This window comes from Aptenodytes patagonicus, chromosome 15 (assembly GCF_965638725.1).
Source record: "Aptenodytes patagonicus chromosome 15, bAptPat1.pri.cur, whole genome shotgun sequence".
NCBI classification, from domain to species: domain Eukaryota; kingdom Metazoa; phylum Chordata; class Aves; order Sphenisciformes; family Spheniscidae; genus Aptenodytes; species Aptenodytes patagonicus.
In genome coordinates, this window is record NC_134963.1 from 5,785,007 (window position 1) to 5,803,177 (window position 18,171).

Sequence of the window (18,171 nt, forward strand, 5' to 3'; positions counted from 1 at the left end):
TCTCTCCAAGCAAGCTATTACAGCAAGAGTGAAAAGAAAGACAGAAAAACATTCAATGACTCACCCAGGAATTTAATATCCTAGTCAGTCTATAGGAATGAGAGACAGAGAAGACATCGGCAATTCTTTTTTATTAATTCTCTAGGCACAGAGACACTCCTGTGTTCCCATGTTTCACCAAATTGTTCTTAGCAACAAAGCAAACTAACTATATAAAAGACCCCAAAAACAATGTAAAGACCGGAATGAAATGTGCATCGAGCCCTCCGAATGTAAAATGTTACACTATAAAGATATCATTGTTCATTACTGGGGAGAATCTGAAATAAGATCATACAGCTTAGCTGGCAGTGGAGCCGGTGTATATTAATTTACTCTGCTTCCTAATGTTTCAGAAATTATATCACGGAAGTGTTTTTCTGCAGAACCACATTTTTCCCTGCATCCGTCCCTCCAAGGCAGTCACTAGACTTCTCCAGTCTAATTGCTCACTCTCACTTGCAGTTTATATCAGCATCATCATTTTATTTTTTGAGCATTGGAGGGTATGGGATTCGGTTGTGGAGAAGAACAATGAACATTCAGCTGTTATTTATTGTGCTCTATTGTTTTGCGGCAACAGCAGATGCCAGAAAGCTGAATAAAATAAAAGAACAACTGAGATTAAATTGCCATAGACCTTCCTTCCTGACTCCTAAATATATTCACGAGCAAACCGAGCCTCCTAATCTCATCCTATACCCAGTAGTCAGCTGTGACCTCTGTGGAGGAAGCACATGGCGAGGCAGCGTGGCATCGCCTAGGTTTGCCATGACATCCCCAGATTATTCCCCGACCTCGCCACCAACAGCTATTGCTGATCATGTGCGGGGAAACACAGTGGCTCTGCTTTTCTTCCTCTTCCTTAATGAGAGTAACCCTAATTAGCAGATCTTATTCATTTCCCAAATGGGGCTCATTAATATTGTAGCCTCCTCTTCCAGGTAGGTGTGACATCGGGTTTCAGCAGCATGCAGGCGAATCGGAGGAGCTGCGGGGACAGGCAGGCAGCAGTGACCAGTGTGGGACGGGAAGCAGAGCCTGGCAAGGTCCCTCTGTCCCCAAAATGTGGCACAGCGCAGTGCGGAGCAGGATGTCCCCGTTCCCCATGCTGAGACAGTGCTGGATGGGATGGGGCCGGGCATTTTGGCAGCCCCTTGTCCCCTTGTGTGCTGAACCCCAGCTGGCCAGAGCCCGAGGAGCTCTGGGGATGGGGGGACCCTCCCTCTGAGCATCCAGGGAGCATCCAGCATTAGGAAGGAGAAGGGTTTGGGTTGCAACAGGCAAAGGTGTCTGGCATGGTGGTGCTCCTTTTCTGCCTCTCCAGAGCCCGCATGGTCCATACACTCCCACATGCCGTGTTTAGGGTTTTAATTTGAAGACCCATCCTTCTACTGGAGAGGTTCTCCCCTGGGAAAAGAGCACACGGGGGCCGGGGAGCTGCACATGGGCTGTGTCAGCACGTGGAGCCCCGTTTCCCCTCTCCCACAAGCTGCTCAGCGCTCATGAGACCCTTCTCCAGCCTGTTTGGGGAGGGGAATCCTACTGCAGTCCTGGCTCAATGGGGCTGGATGCCACAGATCCTCACCCTCCTCCGTCTGCAAGCACCCCCATGGATCGGGGTGTCCCTGCCAGCCGGCTGCACCATGGGAGAGGCAGCCTGTTACTGCTGGGGCAGGGTCAGGCCACCTTGAGGCTTCGCTTTATCTGCCCTGCTGTGTGTTTTGGCTTGGTTTTGCTGCCGAGCAGCTCAGATGTGTCCCAGGCATCAGCGTCACTTAGCCTTGACTTTCTGGATGCTGCGCTCTCTAATCTCAGCATTTAAGGAAAGCAGGGCATTGGGATACACGGTGTCCTCTGAGCTGCTCTTTTCGTTAGCGGTTGGAGATTAGGCACTGTCTTCACTGGGACCTCTTTGCGGTGTGATTGTCACTTTGGACTGCTGGGACTTGTTTTGACTTGTGCAGTGAAGATGGGCGAGTTATCCCCTGGGCTGGTGCTGGTCCTGCTTAGAGGACCAATCTTTTGGCCCCCTCTGAGCAACATCTCTGCAATTCCTTGTTTTTTTGGGTGGTGCTGGCTTCACACAGCAAAGCTGCTTCAGGAGGACAGCCTGGTGGCCTCTTCTTCTGGAGGGTGAACAAGTCTACCTTGCCTTGGTGCAGAGCCTTGGTCTCGGGATGGGGAGCTGAGACCCTCCTCACCGCGGTGGGCAGAGAGGTGCTGCCTGTGGGATCATCTCTCTGTCCCTTCCCATCACCGCTGGCTGCTCCCACAGCAGAGCATGGGAGTCACTCTGTGGTTAGACGTAGTCCTGGTGTGGTCTCAAATACGCATCGTTATGTCACACCAGTCTGGGACTGCCTGGGCCTGCCCTTAGGACAGGCTGAGGCTGAGGCTGACGCTGATGGGAGGTACCCATGTCGGTAGCAGGGTTTGGAAGCTGTTTTGGCTGTTGCTGCCATGTCAGGTGGTGAGTGCAAGGGGAGGCCAAATTTGTCGGGACGGCTGCTCTGCCTGCGAGGCAGAAGGCCAGAGAGATGTCGTGCCCCAGGGCTGGTGGCATCTCCCTCTCCTCCTCCAGGACAGATGGTGCAGGTGAACTTGAGCAGTGGGAGGTAGTGCCCAGCACCCAGGATGGCAGGAGGGGAGGTGGGGGAAGAGCCGCCCATCCCTGCCAGGCTGGGAGTCAGCGTGATGGGGCTGGCTAGGGACCAGGTGCCCAGGAGGACAGCGTGGAGGAGCAGGCATGGAGTGACCCCTCGTGCAGGGTTCGGTGTCCTCACTGTGCACAGCGTGTCTCCTCAGTGGTCTTGGCGAGGCAGACTGCTCAAGTGGCACCAAGTCCTGGATGCTCCTGCAAAAAAACCCGGTGGCAGGTAGAAAGCAGAGACCCCATGGGCTGGGATAGCACAAAACAAGCATCAAAGTGCCCATAGCAAACGGTCCTGGCACCTTCCCGTGGCCTCACTGGTAATCACTTGGATTAAAAGTACGTTGTGACGATGGGAGACACCTGGTCCCAGACATGGCTCACAGAGACTCTTCTGTGTCCACCCCTGTCGTGGTTAGGATCCTGTGTCAAGACGTGGTGGCCCTGTGGCTGCTTACAGAGGCAGAGCAGAAAGGGACCCCTTTCCTGGGCAGGGTGCCAGGAGCAAGACTGCACAAGGGGGCCAGAGCTGCTGGCATTGTAAGAGGCGAGGTGATGGCCTGAACGTATCTCTAGATGTAGCCAGGATCTGCTGCCTGGATTTCACATCATCTTCCCTAAATCAAGCAGTGGGGTCTGCCAGGAGAGGGACCCACGGTGCCCTTGGGGCAGCTCGCTGCTCTGCTCTGCCGGCAGCCACCGGACCCCGGGCTCTGGCCAAGTAGGGTGCTAAGGCAGAGGCCGGTTCCCGGCTAATTCCCCAGCGAGGCGCCTGCTCCTGCCTGCGGCTGAGTCACGGACCCGTGAGTAAGAGGCAGAGAAGTCTTTGCATAGTAACGTCGTCGCTTTCCCCATCACACTAATGCGGTGACAACTGCTGCTTCAGACAGAAACGTGCGGTTGCTGAATCGCTGCCGTGGCAGAGGCGCGAACGCTGGCAGCGCCGGGGCATCGCTGCTGCCGCCGGGATGGGGCAAGGGCACCGCAGAGCCCTGCCTTCCTCCCACTGCGTCTCCGCGCCTTCGCAGAGCCCTTTCTCAAGTGCCTTTTTTCCCTCTCTCCTGCCCAGTTTGATAAAAATAGATTTTGAGCAAGCAGCGTTTCCAAGCAAAAAGCAGTTGTATTTGTTTGTTTTATCTGGAAGTTTTTTAAGGGATTGAAAAGTTGGGGGAGGGGGGAAGGGGGGACCAGCTCTTCCCAGCACAGAGATCCAGCAGCAAAGTTAACGTTTCCACCACGGCTTTATCTTTTCATCCATGTAAATAAACGTCCTACACACGTCATTCGTGTAGGGTTTTCAGGGAGAGCCGGAGATGATCGGCCTGTTCCTACTGGTAATATTTACTCAAGCAACAAGAGCAGGAAACAATAGCAAAGCCGAGACTTTTCCTTTAGGTCGGTGGGAGGGAGCAGCTCTCCATGCCCTCGTGGCTGCGGCACGTGCCCTGGCAGGCGGGGACAGGGCTGTCTCGGGGCAGGATGGTGCACCAGGCAGCTCACCTTCGGGATGCGATGCCACACGGAGCATGCCCACTGGCAACAGCCTCCCCGGCATGGGAGTCAAAGTCCTTTGGCAGCACCTGCCCGTAGGGGACACGAAAGCTGGTGCGCGAAAATGTTGGCTGGGCCATATCTGGGGCGTCAGCTTTGTTATCTGCAGATGAGCGTCAAGCCGCGGCCGCACATGTTTGTGTAGCTGGAGGTAGTGCCTGGAAATGCGCAGGACGAACACGACGCACGCGCGTAATGAGCAGACGTGGGACCACCGGGCTCTTGCCAGCCCTGCACTGGTTACTTCTGCATGCGTGTCCCTTGTCCACGTGTCCGTGCCATCCCTCCCTCAGAGGCTCACTGCCGCCTGGAGCTGGAGCTCCCCATGGAGCCAGGCTGGCCGTTGCACGGTGGTCAAAGTTTTTTGGCCAGGTGAGACCATGCTGCCGGGCTTTCAGCAGGCGAGTCTGGTCCCGAGGACTGATTTTCAGAGGGTTTACCTAGGGGGACTACGGTGGTGTTAGCATCCCTCTTGGCCTTTCAGGTACGACTGGTGCTGTCTGCTCCCTATCCCTCTGGACTTTCCTTCTCACCATCCTCTGCCTCTTCCCCAGGAGAAAGAAAGGAACGCCAAGAGGAAGAAGAAAAAAGGCACCGCTGTTCAAAACGAGGAAGCCGCCTTCCCTCCTGCAGCTGAGGACGAGGAGATGGAGGTGTCGGGAACGAGCGGCAATGAGGAGGAGATGGCCGAGGAGGCAGAAGGTGAGGCGGGTGGGGGGCTGCGGAGACGGGGATGCGCTCAGCTCTCCCAGCTTTGCTGCACGGTTGCGGCAGAGGCACTGTGCACGGCCTCTCCGGGGCTGCAAATGTCAGCGCTTGCGGGGGGTCGCGTCTGTCACCCCAAAGCCACACCGAGGTGACAGTGTCCCACAGCACAAGGCGCTTGTGGCCTTTCAGACGCCTCTAGCTTTCACTCTTGTGAGGAGTGCCCTGGATCACTGCCCTCCGCCCGTGTCTGTCTGGAAGATATTTATTTTAGGAAGGTCATGCAATGTGGGAACTCTCTTACCAGCCGGCCTCTGCCATGGCTGCCGGGCACCCACGGGGTCCCAGGGGGCACAGGGAGGCTGTCAGCAGCCTCTGCGTCCCAAGGGCTCCTCGGCTGCCGCATCGAGACTCCGCATAAAGGGCTCACCCAGAACTTGGGGTGGTCACAGTGGCTTCTTCTCACCCTGGAGGAGAGCGAACCCTTTGGTTTCTGATTTTCATCAGCACGCACTCCCCAGAGCACCCAGCTTACCGGGGGCCTGGCACGCTTGTGTGCTCTTACAAATCACATTTCATGGTGTTTTCCCCCGAAGGGGGGTCCCCGCGTGCTCAGCAGGGTTAGATAGCCACTGCCACAGGCTCTCGAGGAGCTTATTGTGGGCTCAAGAGGGATAACCCGCTAATGTTTGTGTGCGCCCATCCCTGTCCCATCAGGGCATCGCTGCTGCTGCTGCTGCCCCAGGCAGCGGAGCCCGCGCTGCCAGCAAAGGCAGGGGAAGCTGTGGTCTCCCACCGGCGAGGCTGATGTACCTTGGTGGGTCTTTTCCTCCTCCTTTCCCTTTTAAGGCAGCGTTTTCCTCCCTCCCCACCATACCAAAGAAAGGAAACAACTTGAATGTGACAATTTTCAGCTATTTATCGCTTAGAAAGCACGGCAGTGAGTTTGGAGAAAATGTGCATAATTTTCCAACAATAGCCCCATTTGACTTTTGTCAAAGTAATTTAATAACTTAACCAGCACTCCTGGCACCACGCTGGTTCCTGGCCTTAGCACCCAGGCTAATGGGACTCGAAATGGGAAATCTTTTCAAACCATCGTTGTGAGTCACTCATTACAAGGCAGATTCCAGGTAAATCTTTGTGCGAGGTGATACGTGACTCAGAGGCACTAAGTAAAAGGTAGTTATTGCTCTTTGTAAGAGTGCCTGAGAGGAAACAATGTATTTTTGAGATTAGAGACGGATCTCTTGACATGCTCCTGAGCCTTACTCTCCAAGCCTCGTCTCTTGTTCTGCTGCTGGGGTGGGCTGAAGAAAGGCGTAAGCGGGGGGGGATGAAATGTCATGGGTGCAGAAGTGCCAGTGTTGTGCCCGAGATGGCCGCTGGCTCCAGGGTGACATTTGGGGATGCTCAGGCAATAGCTTGGGGTCAGGGGGCCATGTGGCTGGCCGGGGAGGGGGGTGAAGGACTTGGCGTAGGGGTTACGGTGTAGACCACGGATTCAGGATCTGGAGGGAGCATCCTGCAGCCTAGAGCTTGGCTGAGCCTGGGACAAGCCACTGCTGGATGTCTCAGCGTGGCGTTCAGAGTAGCATCAAGTGGCAGCCGGGGAGAGTTTGGCCAAACGCGCTGTAAACCTCGTCCCTGGGTGGGGGATGGGACACCTCATTGCTCAATTGCAAGTGAATAAAGGTTGGAGAAGGCTGAGATTCCTGATGAGTGTGGCACGTTTTCCTGCCAAGGAAGGATGGATGTGCTCCAACGTACAGCTCTTGGGACACAGTCCCTCTGTGTCACTCATCTCACCAGCGTTTGAAAGCTGTCTGTGCTGCTGTGGAGAGAGGCAAGTTGAGGAATGCGTGGGAGGAAGCCTTTGGGCACGAGTGTGAGAGCCGTGCCCGGCGGGGATGTGCTGAGATGGGACCGTGGAAGTCTCCTGGTGCTCCTGGCCCTGGCGTGTTTGTCTGGCGAAGGCTTGGAGGGAACGATCCTCTCTCCAGCCGTAGAAACAATCTCTTGGCAGCACCTTCATCTGCAGTGGTGCGTGGATGCTTGCGCTTCCAGCTCACTTCAAGCCGTTGGTGGCAGATTTGAGAATGATCCTTTCCATGTAATAATTAACCTGTCCTGTAGCACTGCCAGCGCTTTGCTTTCGCCAACCCTGACCTCCTTTCTTCTGCCACTGGTGGCTTAAATAACAACAAACACGCACGGTGTTTTGGGATGGTCCCCAGCTGCCCTGGGGGTGGCAGAGCCAGGGACACATGCAACGTAAGTCAGCAAGCAGGGTGCCAGCAAGGTGCCTGGCCCCAGGGGAGCAGAGCTGATCCAGAGCCATGGGTGAGAGGGCGAGAAGGGAGCAGGTCCTGTCCTGCGGATCCAGCTAGCAGCCGGGGTTTTCCCTTAAAACCCAGTCACTCGGTCTCCAGGCTTTTGGCCATGTGGTTTTGCATTTGGGTGGGGGTTAACAACAGTCATCGCGCTGGGCAAGCAAAGAGGCCCCCAGAGCATACCTTTGCTTAGTAGGCTCTGGATCCGGGGATCCCGGCACAGCTCTCCCAGCCCTGGGATCATCTCCCCCTCGGAGGAACGAGGGCGTTCTCCTCCCATGGGAGGGGGCGGAGGCAGCGATATGGGAAGCGAGAATCTCGGGCTGATCCTTATTTTTATTTCTTCCCTTTTCTCAGCTGCAGTAAATAACAGCTCCGACACAGAGAGCATTCCCTCGCCGAGGCTTGAAGCCAAAGAAGGAGGCGAAAACGGGGCCAAGGCACCACCCGGGCCGGGAGGTGACTCCGGCACAGAACCGGCAGTCAAGTTGGAAGAGGCTCCAACACCCCCCGACGCTCCCCCCGCTCCCCCCACCAACCCTGCTCCTGCCACCAGCCCTCCGCCAGAGGCAGCTCCCGAGCCACCCAACAGCGAGGAGAAGGTACAGGAGGACCTGGTGGTGGACGTGGTGAAAACGGAGGAGCCGGAGGAGAAGGTGAGTGAAGAGCACTGCAAGAGCGAGGTGAAGAAGGAGGAGAGCGAAGACAGCCAGGAGAAGGACAAGGGGAATGACAAGAAAGCGGAAAGTGGCCTCAGCAGTGGAGGGACAGCAGGGACGGAGGGTACGCCCAAGGCTGAGAAGAAGGAGAGCCATAAAGGCAGTAAAGGCCCCGGGGTGAACCCCGACAGTGACTCCAGTGCGACCTGCAGCGCGGATGAGATGGACGAGCAGGATGCTGTGGACAAGAGCAGGTAGGAGCGGGGAGAGAGGTGGGCAAGTGCGCAGCCCGAGGGCTAGACAAGCATCTCTGTTGCGTGCTGCAGTGCCCACGTGCACTTTCGTGAGCTCCTTCTTGGGAATATCACCGCTCAGGCACTCCCCAGGTGAAGGGACATGCCCGACTGTGTCCCCATGTGGCGTGACCCTTTGGCCATCGCTTGCAGAGGGGCCATCACACAACGGGCAGTGCAATGTCCCAACGTACAGGTGCTACTGGGCAATGACCACGGGCAGGTGTTAGGTGCAGAGCCACTGCGTCTGCTGGCCGCAGCCCATCCGGGTGATGCAATGGAGTGGGACGTGCCCTCAGGGATAGTAGAGTTGTGCAGAGGCACAGGCTAGTGTGCCAGCGTCCGAGGTTGGGAGCAGTTTCTGTCTGAGTCGGCGCTGGCAGGAGAGAAGTCGCATCGGGGACATGTTCCCAGTGCAGAGAGGGGGCGAGTCGCTCCCTTGGCGGAGATGCTGCTTGGATTTGTAGGGGTGAATTATCTGTCCTGGCCGTAAAGGCAGGAGAATGATGTGGGCTGTGCAAGCTTTCTTGGGGCCATGCCACTGGGTCTTCACCTGAGCTGCTGCGGTCCCGAGCCCTCCACCCACCCCTAGGGCCAGCAGCCGAGGGCACCTCTGACCCTTCCTGGGTGGCTCTTGTGACAGGGAGGGGAAACACTGGCCTCCTCCTCGGGGAAACGTCCTGTTCCCTCCTGGCCCTTCCTACAGAGCCCTCCCCACCAAGAGCCTCACAAATGGGGAGAGGAGTTTCTGTTTTTTAAAGAATATATATGTATACATGCATCTTTGTAGCGCTGATTTCTCTAACGGCTCCTGCTTCCATCCATGCTGGCTCCTGGGTCAGGAGGGACCTCTGAGTCCACCCTGCTGTCGCACATAGGCAGTCCCTTCCCGCTCCCCGCCTCGGAGCTGGGCTGAGATGAGAGGCTGGCATCCCGCGTCCTCCATCCTGCATCCAGCATCCTGCATCCCACATCCCTCCCGTGGGCTTGCAGGGGGCAGTTTGGCAGTGAGACAGGTGCTGCCAGGCCGGGTGGGCTGTACGCAGCGCTGCGGACGGGGCTATTTAAAAAAACCAACCGAGCAAAGCAGTGGGACGAGGTGGTAGGGAGCCATTGTGCGTCTCCACCACTCCTAACGGTCTCCGTGCTTTCCCTGTGATGGATGCAGGAGCCAGTGGGTGAGTGCTGCTCGTGCGGGAGCATTCTCCGCGCTGCCCGGCTGCCCCGGGGGAGCAGCCCCTCTCGCTGCCAAGCAGCTGGAAGCAGCACTGACGATGCCGAGGGGCGGTGCGGATGCCGCTGGCCCCGGCCCTGTGGCAGGGCTGAGGCCTCTTGGCTGTAGTGCTCCTCTCTCGGGGTGGACGGAGTCCAGCACCACCCCTCCCCACCCTCTCCTCCTTCCCAGACAGAAGAAAACCTCCTAGCAAGGGAGAGTGAGGCCAGCGGGGCTGCACTCCTCAAGTTTAACATTAACCCAACCGAAAACAGGACAGCAGCGGCTTGTACCGACTTCCCAGCAGCAAAGGAGCAAGTCATCTTGGGAACGACTTTTTCATCCCTGGCTCCTCGCTGAGTCAGCACCTATCTCACTTGTCAAACAGGCACCAGCTTCCAGGAATATTAAACATTAAACAGGCGTTCCGCAGCTCCCAGGCCACTCCTCTTATCCGGTGTGGCGGCGAAGCATGGGTGATAGCAGAGCCTGCCGGCACAGGAAAGCTGCAGCCAACGCCTGGCACTGCCCAGCCCGGGAGCCCCAGGAGCACCCACGGGTCGGTCTGCAGCCAGATCGGAGGTTTTGGCACCATCGTGCTCCCAGCAGGGACTCTGTGCTCTTCCCCGGTGTAGCTTTGCTCCCTTGCATTTCCCACCAGCCAAGGGCTGCTCGCTCGCAGGCGGTTACCGCAGCCCCGCTGCTGCAGTGTGACTTGCGATGAGCAGGATGAGGCTGCCGAGATGCCGCGTGAGCCGCCCCATCACCGCATCACCTGATGCTCGCCCGCCCACCCAGCGCCAGCGGGCCGTGGGTGCTCTTCCCTGCGCTTGTAAAAGCACCGAGCTGTCCGCGGCATCTCCCAGAAGGGGATGGAGGGTGGCTGGGGTGTCCGTGCAGCGAGAGGGAAGGGGTGCAGGGTTGGCGTGAGACGTAGGGGCAACCTTTCTCAGGTCCTCCTGTGGTTCGCACTAGCGAAGACAAGTCTGGGATAAGGAGTCACAGCCTTAACTGTGAAGAAGGTGGTTAATTGTCCATGGTTCCATACTGCCTGTGCTACAAGAAGGCTGCTGCTAGAGCTGCCAGTGCTGCGGTTCAGCAGAAGGTCACACCAGATGGGAACACATGAGGGGGGCCATGTACAGTCACTTGCTACAGACCTGCGGCACAGAGAGGAGATGCCTACCCGTAAGCATTGCACCAAGCCACCCCTGCACTGCACGTCCCGGTCGCTGGCTCAGCCGTAGGTACGAGGGCTATGCCGGGCCAGCACCACGTTGCTGCCATGGCCCTGGCTTGGGGGAGCTCACCAGGGAAATCCGGTAGCCGTCACCTTTGCACAACCACTGCGTGCGCAAGGAATTGCGTTTGGCTGGGTCACGTATCAGTGTGTTGGCTCATCTGGCGATGAAACTGGTCCCCGTCTCTGCGGCAGAAGGTGAAGGAGTTTGGGGAACACGGTGTCCTGGTCACCCCCAAAGCTTCGTGCATGGGAGGGGACATTTTCACACCGCCGAGGCTCAGCCGTGTGCATGCTGACCCATTCCTGCTCAAATCCTTTTCCCATCCCTCCCAACACCATCACCCATGTTCAGGGACCGATGGTTGGGTTTGGGAGGCCCCAGGTTGGCAGCGGGTGGATACGAGATGCTGAGGGTTGTTCGTTCGGTGACTTCTAGAGCAAAGCACCCAACAGACAGCCCTGTGTCCGGCGCATGATCTGCTGGGAGGGACATAATAAATTATGCAATTTGCATATTGATGAATTTAATACTGACTCTGGCTTCCTAAACATCAGGATCCTGGAGGGCTTTAGGAAACCTGAGGATCTTAAGTGTGCTTAAAAGGACCTTAAGGATGCTTAAATGCATCTCTGCAAGTGCCACGAGTGCACAGGGTGGCTGCTGGGGCGGTTGCTCTGCCGGGGGCTGCCAGGGCTGGCAGGACCCCGCTTTGCTGATCAAGCTTGCCAGTTTCTGGAAAATCGGGCTGTTTAGCTACGTGTCCCACAAGAATCGCTGCTGAGGAGGAGAGCGGTGCTGAGCACAACTGCAGCTGCTGAGATCTGTCCTGCGCCACTAGCGGTGACAGTGACATGGAGCTGGGCCAGCGCTCCCAGGTCTGTCACCTCCTGGTGAGCACCAGGACCCGTCTCAGCCTGGGGGTGATGCGTTACCGGCCTGGCAGCTCCACTCCTGCTCATCGGAGTGGAGCTCATCGCAGGCACCGGGAGCTGAGCTGGCATCATGCTGGCAGCCTGCACTGGCTGCCCTGCCTCCTAGATGAGGCTTGCCCAGAAAAAAATTTACCTTTTTTAAAAACAATTAAAAAAAGATTGGCTTCTTTGGGGCAAAATCAGAGCCCAAAGTGCTGGGGGAGTGGGGCCAGGGCTGCAGAGCATGCTGCAAATACGGGGTCTCCCCAGCTTGGCAGCCACAGAAAAGCAGTGCTGCAGCTCAGCATGGCATGAAGGTCTTGGGAGCAAGTGCCAGGTGCCCTTGTCCCCGGCCACGTGTCTCAGCAGCCTTTGGGGCATTGCACCCTGCCAGGAGCTCCGTTCCTCCACAGCCTGACGTCGCAGCACCCATGCGGCTCCATGGGCAGACATCGTTGCGATTATTTAGGGAGCAGCTTGGATTTGTTGCCCCTCGCCTGGTCTCCCCTGGGTGCCTAACTGGAGCATCCTGGTCCCAATCCAGGGGTGGGTCCCCTTCCCCACCGATGCCGGGCACTGCACAGAGCAAGGGCTGGGGCGGTTCCAGCACCGTGGTGAGTTTATTCCCTGCACATGGCCCTGCCACGCTTGTTTATTCATCCAAGGGTGAGCATGGGATGACCTTGAAATTTATAGGCTGAAGAGAGCAGTGAAATAACAGCTAAAATAAACAAATCAAGCTGTAAAGCTTGAAAACGATGAACTGGCTTCAACAAATTGGAGTCGAGAGGGAAGAGAAAGTGGAGATAGCCTGGAGAGACATGGTCCTCGGGGTCTTGGCACGGGCTCAGGAGCTGGACACACCGAGGATTTGACGCCTGGACTTCGCACACCTCCATCCCCATCCCTTTTTGGTGGCACCATGGAGATGCCCACCTCTCGTTGTTTGCACAGGGGCTCGGCGCGGCTGTCTGAGCGTCTACCAGGCAACTCAAACAGCCAAGGGGAAGAGCAAATGGAGAGGGCGCAGGGCTGCACAGCCGCTGGGCTGAACACCAAACCCCATCCAAATCCAGCCTCTCGTCTTTCAAGTGATCCAAGCACCCCTGCTGCGTGCATGTGGTTGCTTGCCCAGGCTTTAGCACCTTGATAAAAGACAGTCCTTGAAGAGGAGCATGAGGCCGATCCCAAGTGCCGGGCGAGCACCACGTGTGAGCTCCGGAGAGTGGCGTGATGCCGAAATGAAATCTGAACTGGTTGCCCTGCTCTGCTCTCAGCTCTGGCTCCGGGCTCCAGTTCTCCCTCGGGTTTATTCTGGACAACAGCAGCAGATTTGCTAGAAATAGTTAGCGTAGGGGATGAGGGAAAGAGGAGTCGAGAGCCTGTTGAGCTGGACGTAATGGTCTTGTTTGAGCATGGAGCCCCGGGGGAGTTGTCTTCTCTGGAAAGCAGGATTTGAATCCCATCCTGTTCCCTGTCTCCCCTCAGCCTTGTCATCCCGTGGCAAAGCTGCCCCGGTTGGTAGCTGGGCATTGCTGGGCCGGGTTGTGTTGCCCTCTGTGCCTGCTCTCATAGACCAAAACGACCTGGGAATGCCTGCAGCCCACCAAGGTTGAGGTTGAGACACCTCCCCAGCGGCTGCAGGTCCCCCGTGCTTTGGGCAGCGTGGCAGATTTTCCTGCTGAGCAACCTCCTGTCAGACAAGCGTCCTCATGGTGGATGCTGAAATCTTTGGAGTGGTAGCTGCCATCTAAACAGGTTTGGGGCCGGGGCAGCAGCTTGCGAGGCTGGAAGCCCGAGTGCGTGATGTGTTCAAGAGCCCGGATTCCCAGCAGCGAGCAGTGGTCCAGCACGCTCCTCTCTGATGAAAAGTATGTCCTCTGTGCCTGGCAGCATAAAACAGAGGGGTGCGGGACCTGGGGGAGCGATGGGACGTGGAGCTCGTCCATGGCATTGCCCAGCTGACATGCGTGTTTTGTGTCCAGGTTGCTGTCTCCTCGGCCCAGCCTGCTCAACACCACCAGCGATGCCAGGCTGAACTCCTCGCCGCAGAAGCCGCTGGACCTGAAGCAGCTGAAGCAGCGTGCTGCTGCCATCCCTCCCATCGTGAGTTCCCCACCAGAGAGGGCCAGGACCGAGAGCACGGCGGCCGTGTGTGCCTCGTGCATGCTCTTCCATTGGGCTGCGTCCCCTGCGGGGCGTGCGTCAGGGTTGCAAGGATGTGCTCATCCCTGCAGATAGCCGAGCTCGTGGCCTGCAGAGAGCTGTGCCTGGGCAGTGCGAGCCCCACAGCAGGCAAGGTGCTCTCTGTGCAGATCCTGTTCCCAGCTGCTGGAGCAGCTCTGCCAGCAACATTTGGATGTCCCTTGAGCTCTTTTATCAGAAAGTTGTGGGAGGTCTGGACAGAAAAAGCTTCTCATTGCCCCGTGACTGCTGCCTCTTGTTGCTTTAAAAAGCGAGTGTGCACTTTCCCAGCCCTGTGCTTCTCTCCGTCTCATGTGTTTGAAGGATATCACATAAGAAGCATTTATGCTCTTCCTCATCCAGAAGCTCTGCTTGGTCCCCCTTTTTGGCCACCCAGTAGCCGTGTACTGAAAGAACATGTATTCTCTGAGGCTGATGGTCCCTCCTGGTGCAGTGGCTTGGGCTGTGACAAAAAGCACCCTGGTATCTCCAGGGTCAACACCAGAGGAGCAGCATCGCAGGGCGGGCGGGGAGGAAATCCCTACTTTTGGGTTTTGAGTACTCAGGGAGGACCCGTTCCTGATGCTCTTTCAGTTTCCCATGTTACAGCTTAAGATGTGGCTGCTGTAATGTAACTTCTGGCAAAAGCTACAAGCACTTAACTATAGATTAGAGGTTTTAAACAGGGGAAGTCTGAGGCTCTCCTGTAGTGTCACCAGCACAGAGCCGATACTCTTTGTTGTGGGCTTTTTTAATCTCCTGTGGCTGGTGAGCTTTGGAGCCTTGTTTGGGCTGGTAAGACCTGCAGTGATAGTGTGGGGCAGGTGCTTCTCATAACACCTTGATGTCTCCAAGACTGTTATGGATGTCAACAGCCCATGGCAAATGTCACCAACTCTTATTGCTTTGCAGATTTCCGAAGGTTTCTCAGAGGGGATATTGCAGAGTGGAAGTGTGAAGCCTCAGGTGCCTCCCCATGCCTTGGCCCTCTACCAGCAGCAGATCACGAAAGCCCACGAGTCTGCCCGCGAGGACATGCCCCCAGGCAAGCTATCGCAGTCCCAGCAGCAGCAGGCTGAGAAGGAGCAGCAGCAGCCAAGCAGCAGTCCCAGGGGAAAGAGCAGGAGCCCCGCTGTTGGTGACAAGGAAGGTAGGAGGGTACGCACGTCAGTGCGTGTTTATCCGCACAGAAATGCCCGGTGTGTGCAGCTGGATGCATCCGGCAGCTTTCCTCCTCTTAGGTGAAAGCTTGCTTCAACCCTTGAAAGCTCTTTAATAGCATCTTGAAGCAGGACCAGAGAGGCATGGCTAATTTCCCATGTTCATTAGACAGTACATCATGTCTCATTGAGCCTACCTACAGCAAACACCGGGCTAGTGTCGAGCGCTGAGGAGGTGAAGATTGCCTTTATTAGCGTCTCTGCCATTCACTTGAGAGCAAAGGGGCCTGGAGGCATGCCAGGGCTCCGGGTACAATGGCTCTTTTCTACCTTGCTGGCTTTCTATAAAGAATGCTTTTAATGCTCAGCGGGGACCATTATTTCATTTAAAAATCAATGCTAATACTGTGACTCGGAGTCCAAAGGTTCCTGTAAAGATTCCCAGTGCTTTTTCCCCGGAATAGCTCTGATGTGGTTTGGCTGCCTAATGAGCAATTCAGAGTTTCCCACCGTAGAGTATCTGAAGCGTTATTAGCTTGAGCACCTGGGGATCAAGGTTAAGGAGAGACGGGAAGTCCTGATGAGACCATCCTCTAAATGTGTTTTTAATCTGAGTGTCAGAGTCTGTTCCAGTTCAGAGTCTGTGTCCCTGCCCCTCGTAGCCAGCCTGCGGTTCAGTTGCATGTGAAGATGAGATGCTGTGGCATGATCAGAGGAGCAGCGAAGTCGGGCTGGGTGGGTGTGATGTCCCCCAGTGCTGGATCCTGCATGGGGATGGGTGCAGCTGCAAAAATTACCCGCTTACGCATGGAGATGGAAGGTGGATGAGACTACACTGATGAGGCAGATCGGCACTGGACCTGGGCCGTGATCTTTGCTGGAAAATTGGTGCACTAGCTCACCCTCTAGTAGCCAGGATCTTAGCAGCCTGCTCTGCAGTGTCCAGGCCCAAGTATTTATTCTTCAAGCAGTCATGTCCATCTGGACAGAATGGTGTGCTTGCAAGGAGAGTTGGTTGGTGGCACTTGGCCAAATATTTTTTTAAACGATAAATAGCACCATGTGTGCATCACACCTCCAGAATGCTTTGCATATAAGCAAGGAAGGTGACTGCTCACCTTGAAAGAAAGGGAGTTCCCCCCGGGTTGCGGTGTTGCCATCTGTGAAGTCCCGTCTCCAGCTGTGCTCCTGTTTGCTGCTCAGGCGGAACAGTTCCCCTCCAGCTCTCCCCGCTGGCAGCGGGTAATCAGGTTTGATCTCTTCCTGCGCTGTAATCCTGTGCGATCTGGTCTTGCACAGCTCAGCTTCCTGCTGAGCTGGGTGGCGCAGCCAGCGCTTGAACCCGGAGCTCCGCATCGCCGGCATCCCAGCGCTGCGACTCCAGCTTCCTCCTGGCTGCAGGAGGATGAGGAGGTGAGGCAGATTTGTGCGTGTTAGGTACAAGGCAGGGTTTAGGGGTTGGAGATCAACCATACCATTCTGCGACCTGTTGGCACTATTATTAAATGCAAGGATCTGACACCCAGGTGGATTTTTTTATGGCTTTGTTCTCTGCAAAGCACTAATGATATGAAGCACTTTATTTTCTCCTCTCACACCTCTGTAGTGCTCTGAATCTTCATTAACATTTCATGTTAATGAAACTAATTATGCCTCCCTGTACCCCTGCAAACATCTCAGCAGGTCTTGGGCTCCAGCTGTGTCATCTCTAAACCCTGCGTAGCTGTGCATGCATGCTGGGTACCAGTGTGGGTCTGGGCTGCACATGGACCCTAGGGAACCACAGGCTGGTCTTCTCTGTTGTGGTGGGAATGCATCTCCCATTTGAAAACTAGCAGGTTTGTGATGAGAGTCACCTCGAGAGGAGAAATCAAGTCCCCCATAGCCTTGGTTTCAGTATGGATATGGATTCAGGCAGCTGCTCAGTGCTGTCTCTGCCTCTTGGAGCACACCCCGGCTGTGGATCAGGGGTTAGGGGGGAGACAGCCGGATAGTCCTGGCAAATCTGTGTACGTCCCTTCACTCCCCTGCTCTCTGAGGCGTCCTAGTGAAGTGGCAAGCATCCAGACTGCAGACATTGTGCTGCCACACCGCCTCTACATGGACCTCACATTAAACGGGAGAGTCCAGCACATCCTGCAAAGCCTTCAGGAGGGCAGCCTCGTGCCGCCTCCTAGCAAGGGGCCAGCTCTGCCGGAGCAGGTATTCCCGTTCCTCCCCTGCTCGATAAGAGAGCTTGAACTCTTGCAACCGCTCCAGAGATCAACATCCTTCACACCGCTCTGGATCTGCTTCAAAGCCAAGTCTTGCACGCATCCTGGCTGAGGCGTTGGCTGCCTCGCAGCCGCTGGCTGGGGCCGTGTCGGCTTGGAGGGCGGCCAGCCGAGCCGTACCTTCCTGAGCACTGCCCTCCCTTGCCTTCCAAGACGAGCTGCTAATCGCGGGGCCGGGCAGAGGCAGGCAGCCCTGCCTGGATCTCACCGACAGGCAGACGGATCCCTTTTCCCATTGCCGAGTTGCCGTCGGGCATATCTTTGGTTATCGCTCGGCGTTTTGAAAGCCAGCGGTATGTTTTGTGTTGATTTAGTTGTGTTTCATTTGGCCTTCGTAGGCGATGGGGAGCCAAGAGCATTAATTTGGATGACGGATCATATAAACTCTGACTCCTTCGCTCCCATTCCAGGGGCTTGATAAACGGTAATAGGAACTCTCTCTTCCCCGCGTAAGTGCTATTTTATCAAAAGCTGGCTGAGTTACAGCCACCCTCTAACGCGGGGGCAATTAGGAACTGGCCGCATTTCACAGGCTGGAGAGGCACGCAGAGGAGGGGACGGCTCCCACGGGGAGGGGAGGAGGACGGGGCTCTCCGAGAGCCATCCAGGGTGCACGTAGCCTTGGCTGACAGTGCCTTGGCATCGGAGAGCATCTTCAGCCGGGACATCCCAGTGCCATTTGCCCCGGCATGAGCAGAGTCGAGCGGGGCTGAGCTGAAGGGGAGAAAATCAGGGAGTGTGGACGTGCCAGGGACTCTCAGTCGGTTTGGAGGATGTGCCTGAGTTCCCCCGTACTGGCAGGACGAAGGGATCCTCTCTGGGATCCAGCGTGGGGAGAGAAGAGGCTGCAGCAGAGGTCCGGCCCCACCGGGCTGCAGAGGTGTGTGTGCCTGGACATCTCTGCCTGCCGATAATGGATTTCTTCTCTCACTGAAGCGGACAAGAATAATCTC

At 56.4% G+C, this 18,171-nt stretch overlaps 1 protein-coding gene across 11 annotated transcripts in view; it reads left to right on the plus strand.

Annotated features, from left to right (window-relative positions):
• The window catches only part of NCOR2 (nuclear receptor corepressor 2), a 258,314-nt gene that overhangs the window by 207,113 nt on the left and 33,030 nt on the right, over positions 1-18,171 (plus strand). For all 11 annotated transcript variants that reach the window (XM_076352524.1, XM_076352529.1, XM_076352530.1 and 8 more), the window contains 4 exons: positions 4,798-4,945; positions 7,639-8,194; positions 13,587-13,707; positions 14,698-14,935. In XM_076352524.1, the coding sequence (XP_076208639.1) occupies positions 4,798-4,945; positions 7,639-8,194; positions 13,587-13,707; positions 14,698-14,935 (1,063 nt within the window). The remainder of the gene's footprint in view (positions 1-4,797; positions 4,946-7,638; positions 8,195-13,586; positions 13,708-14,697; positions 14,936-18,171) is intronic.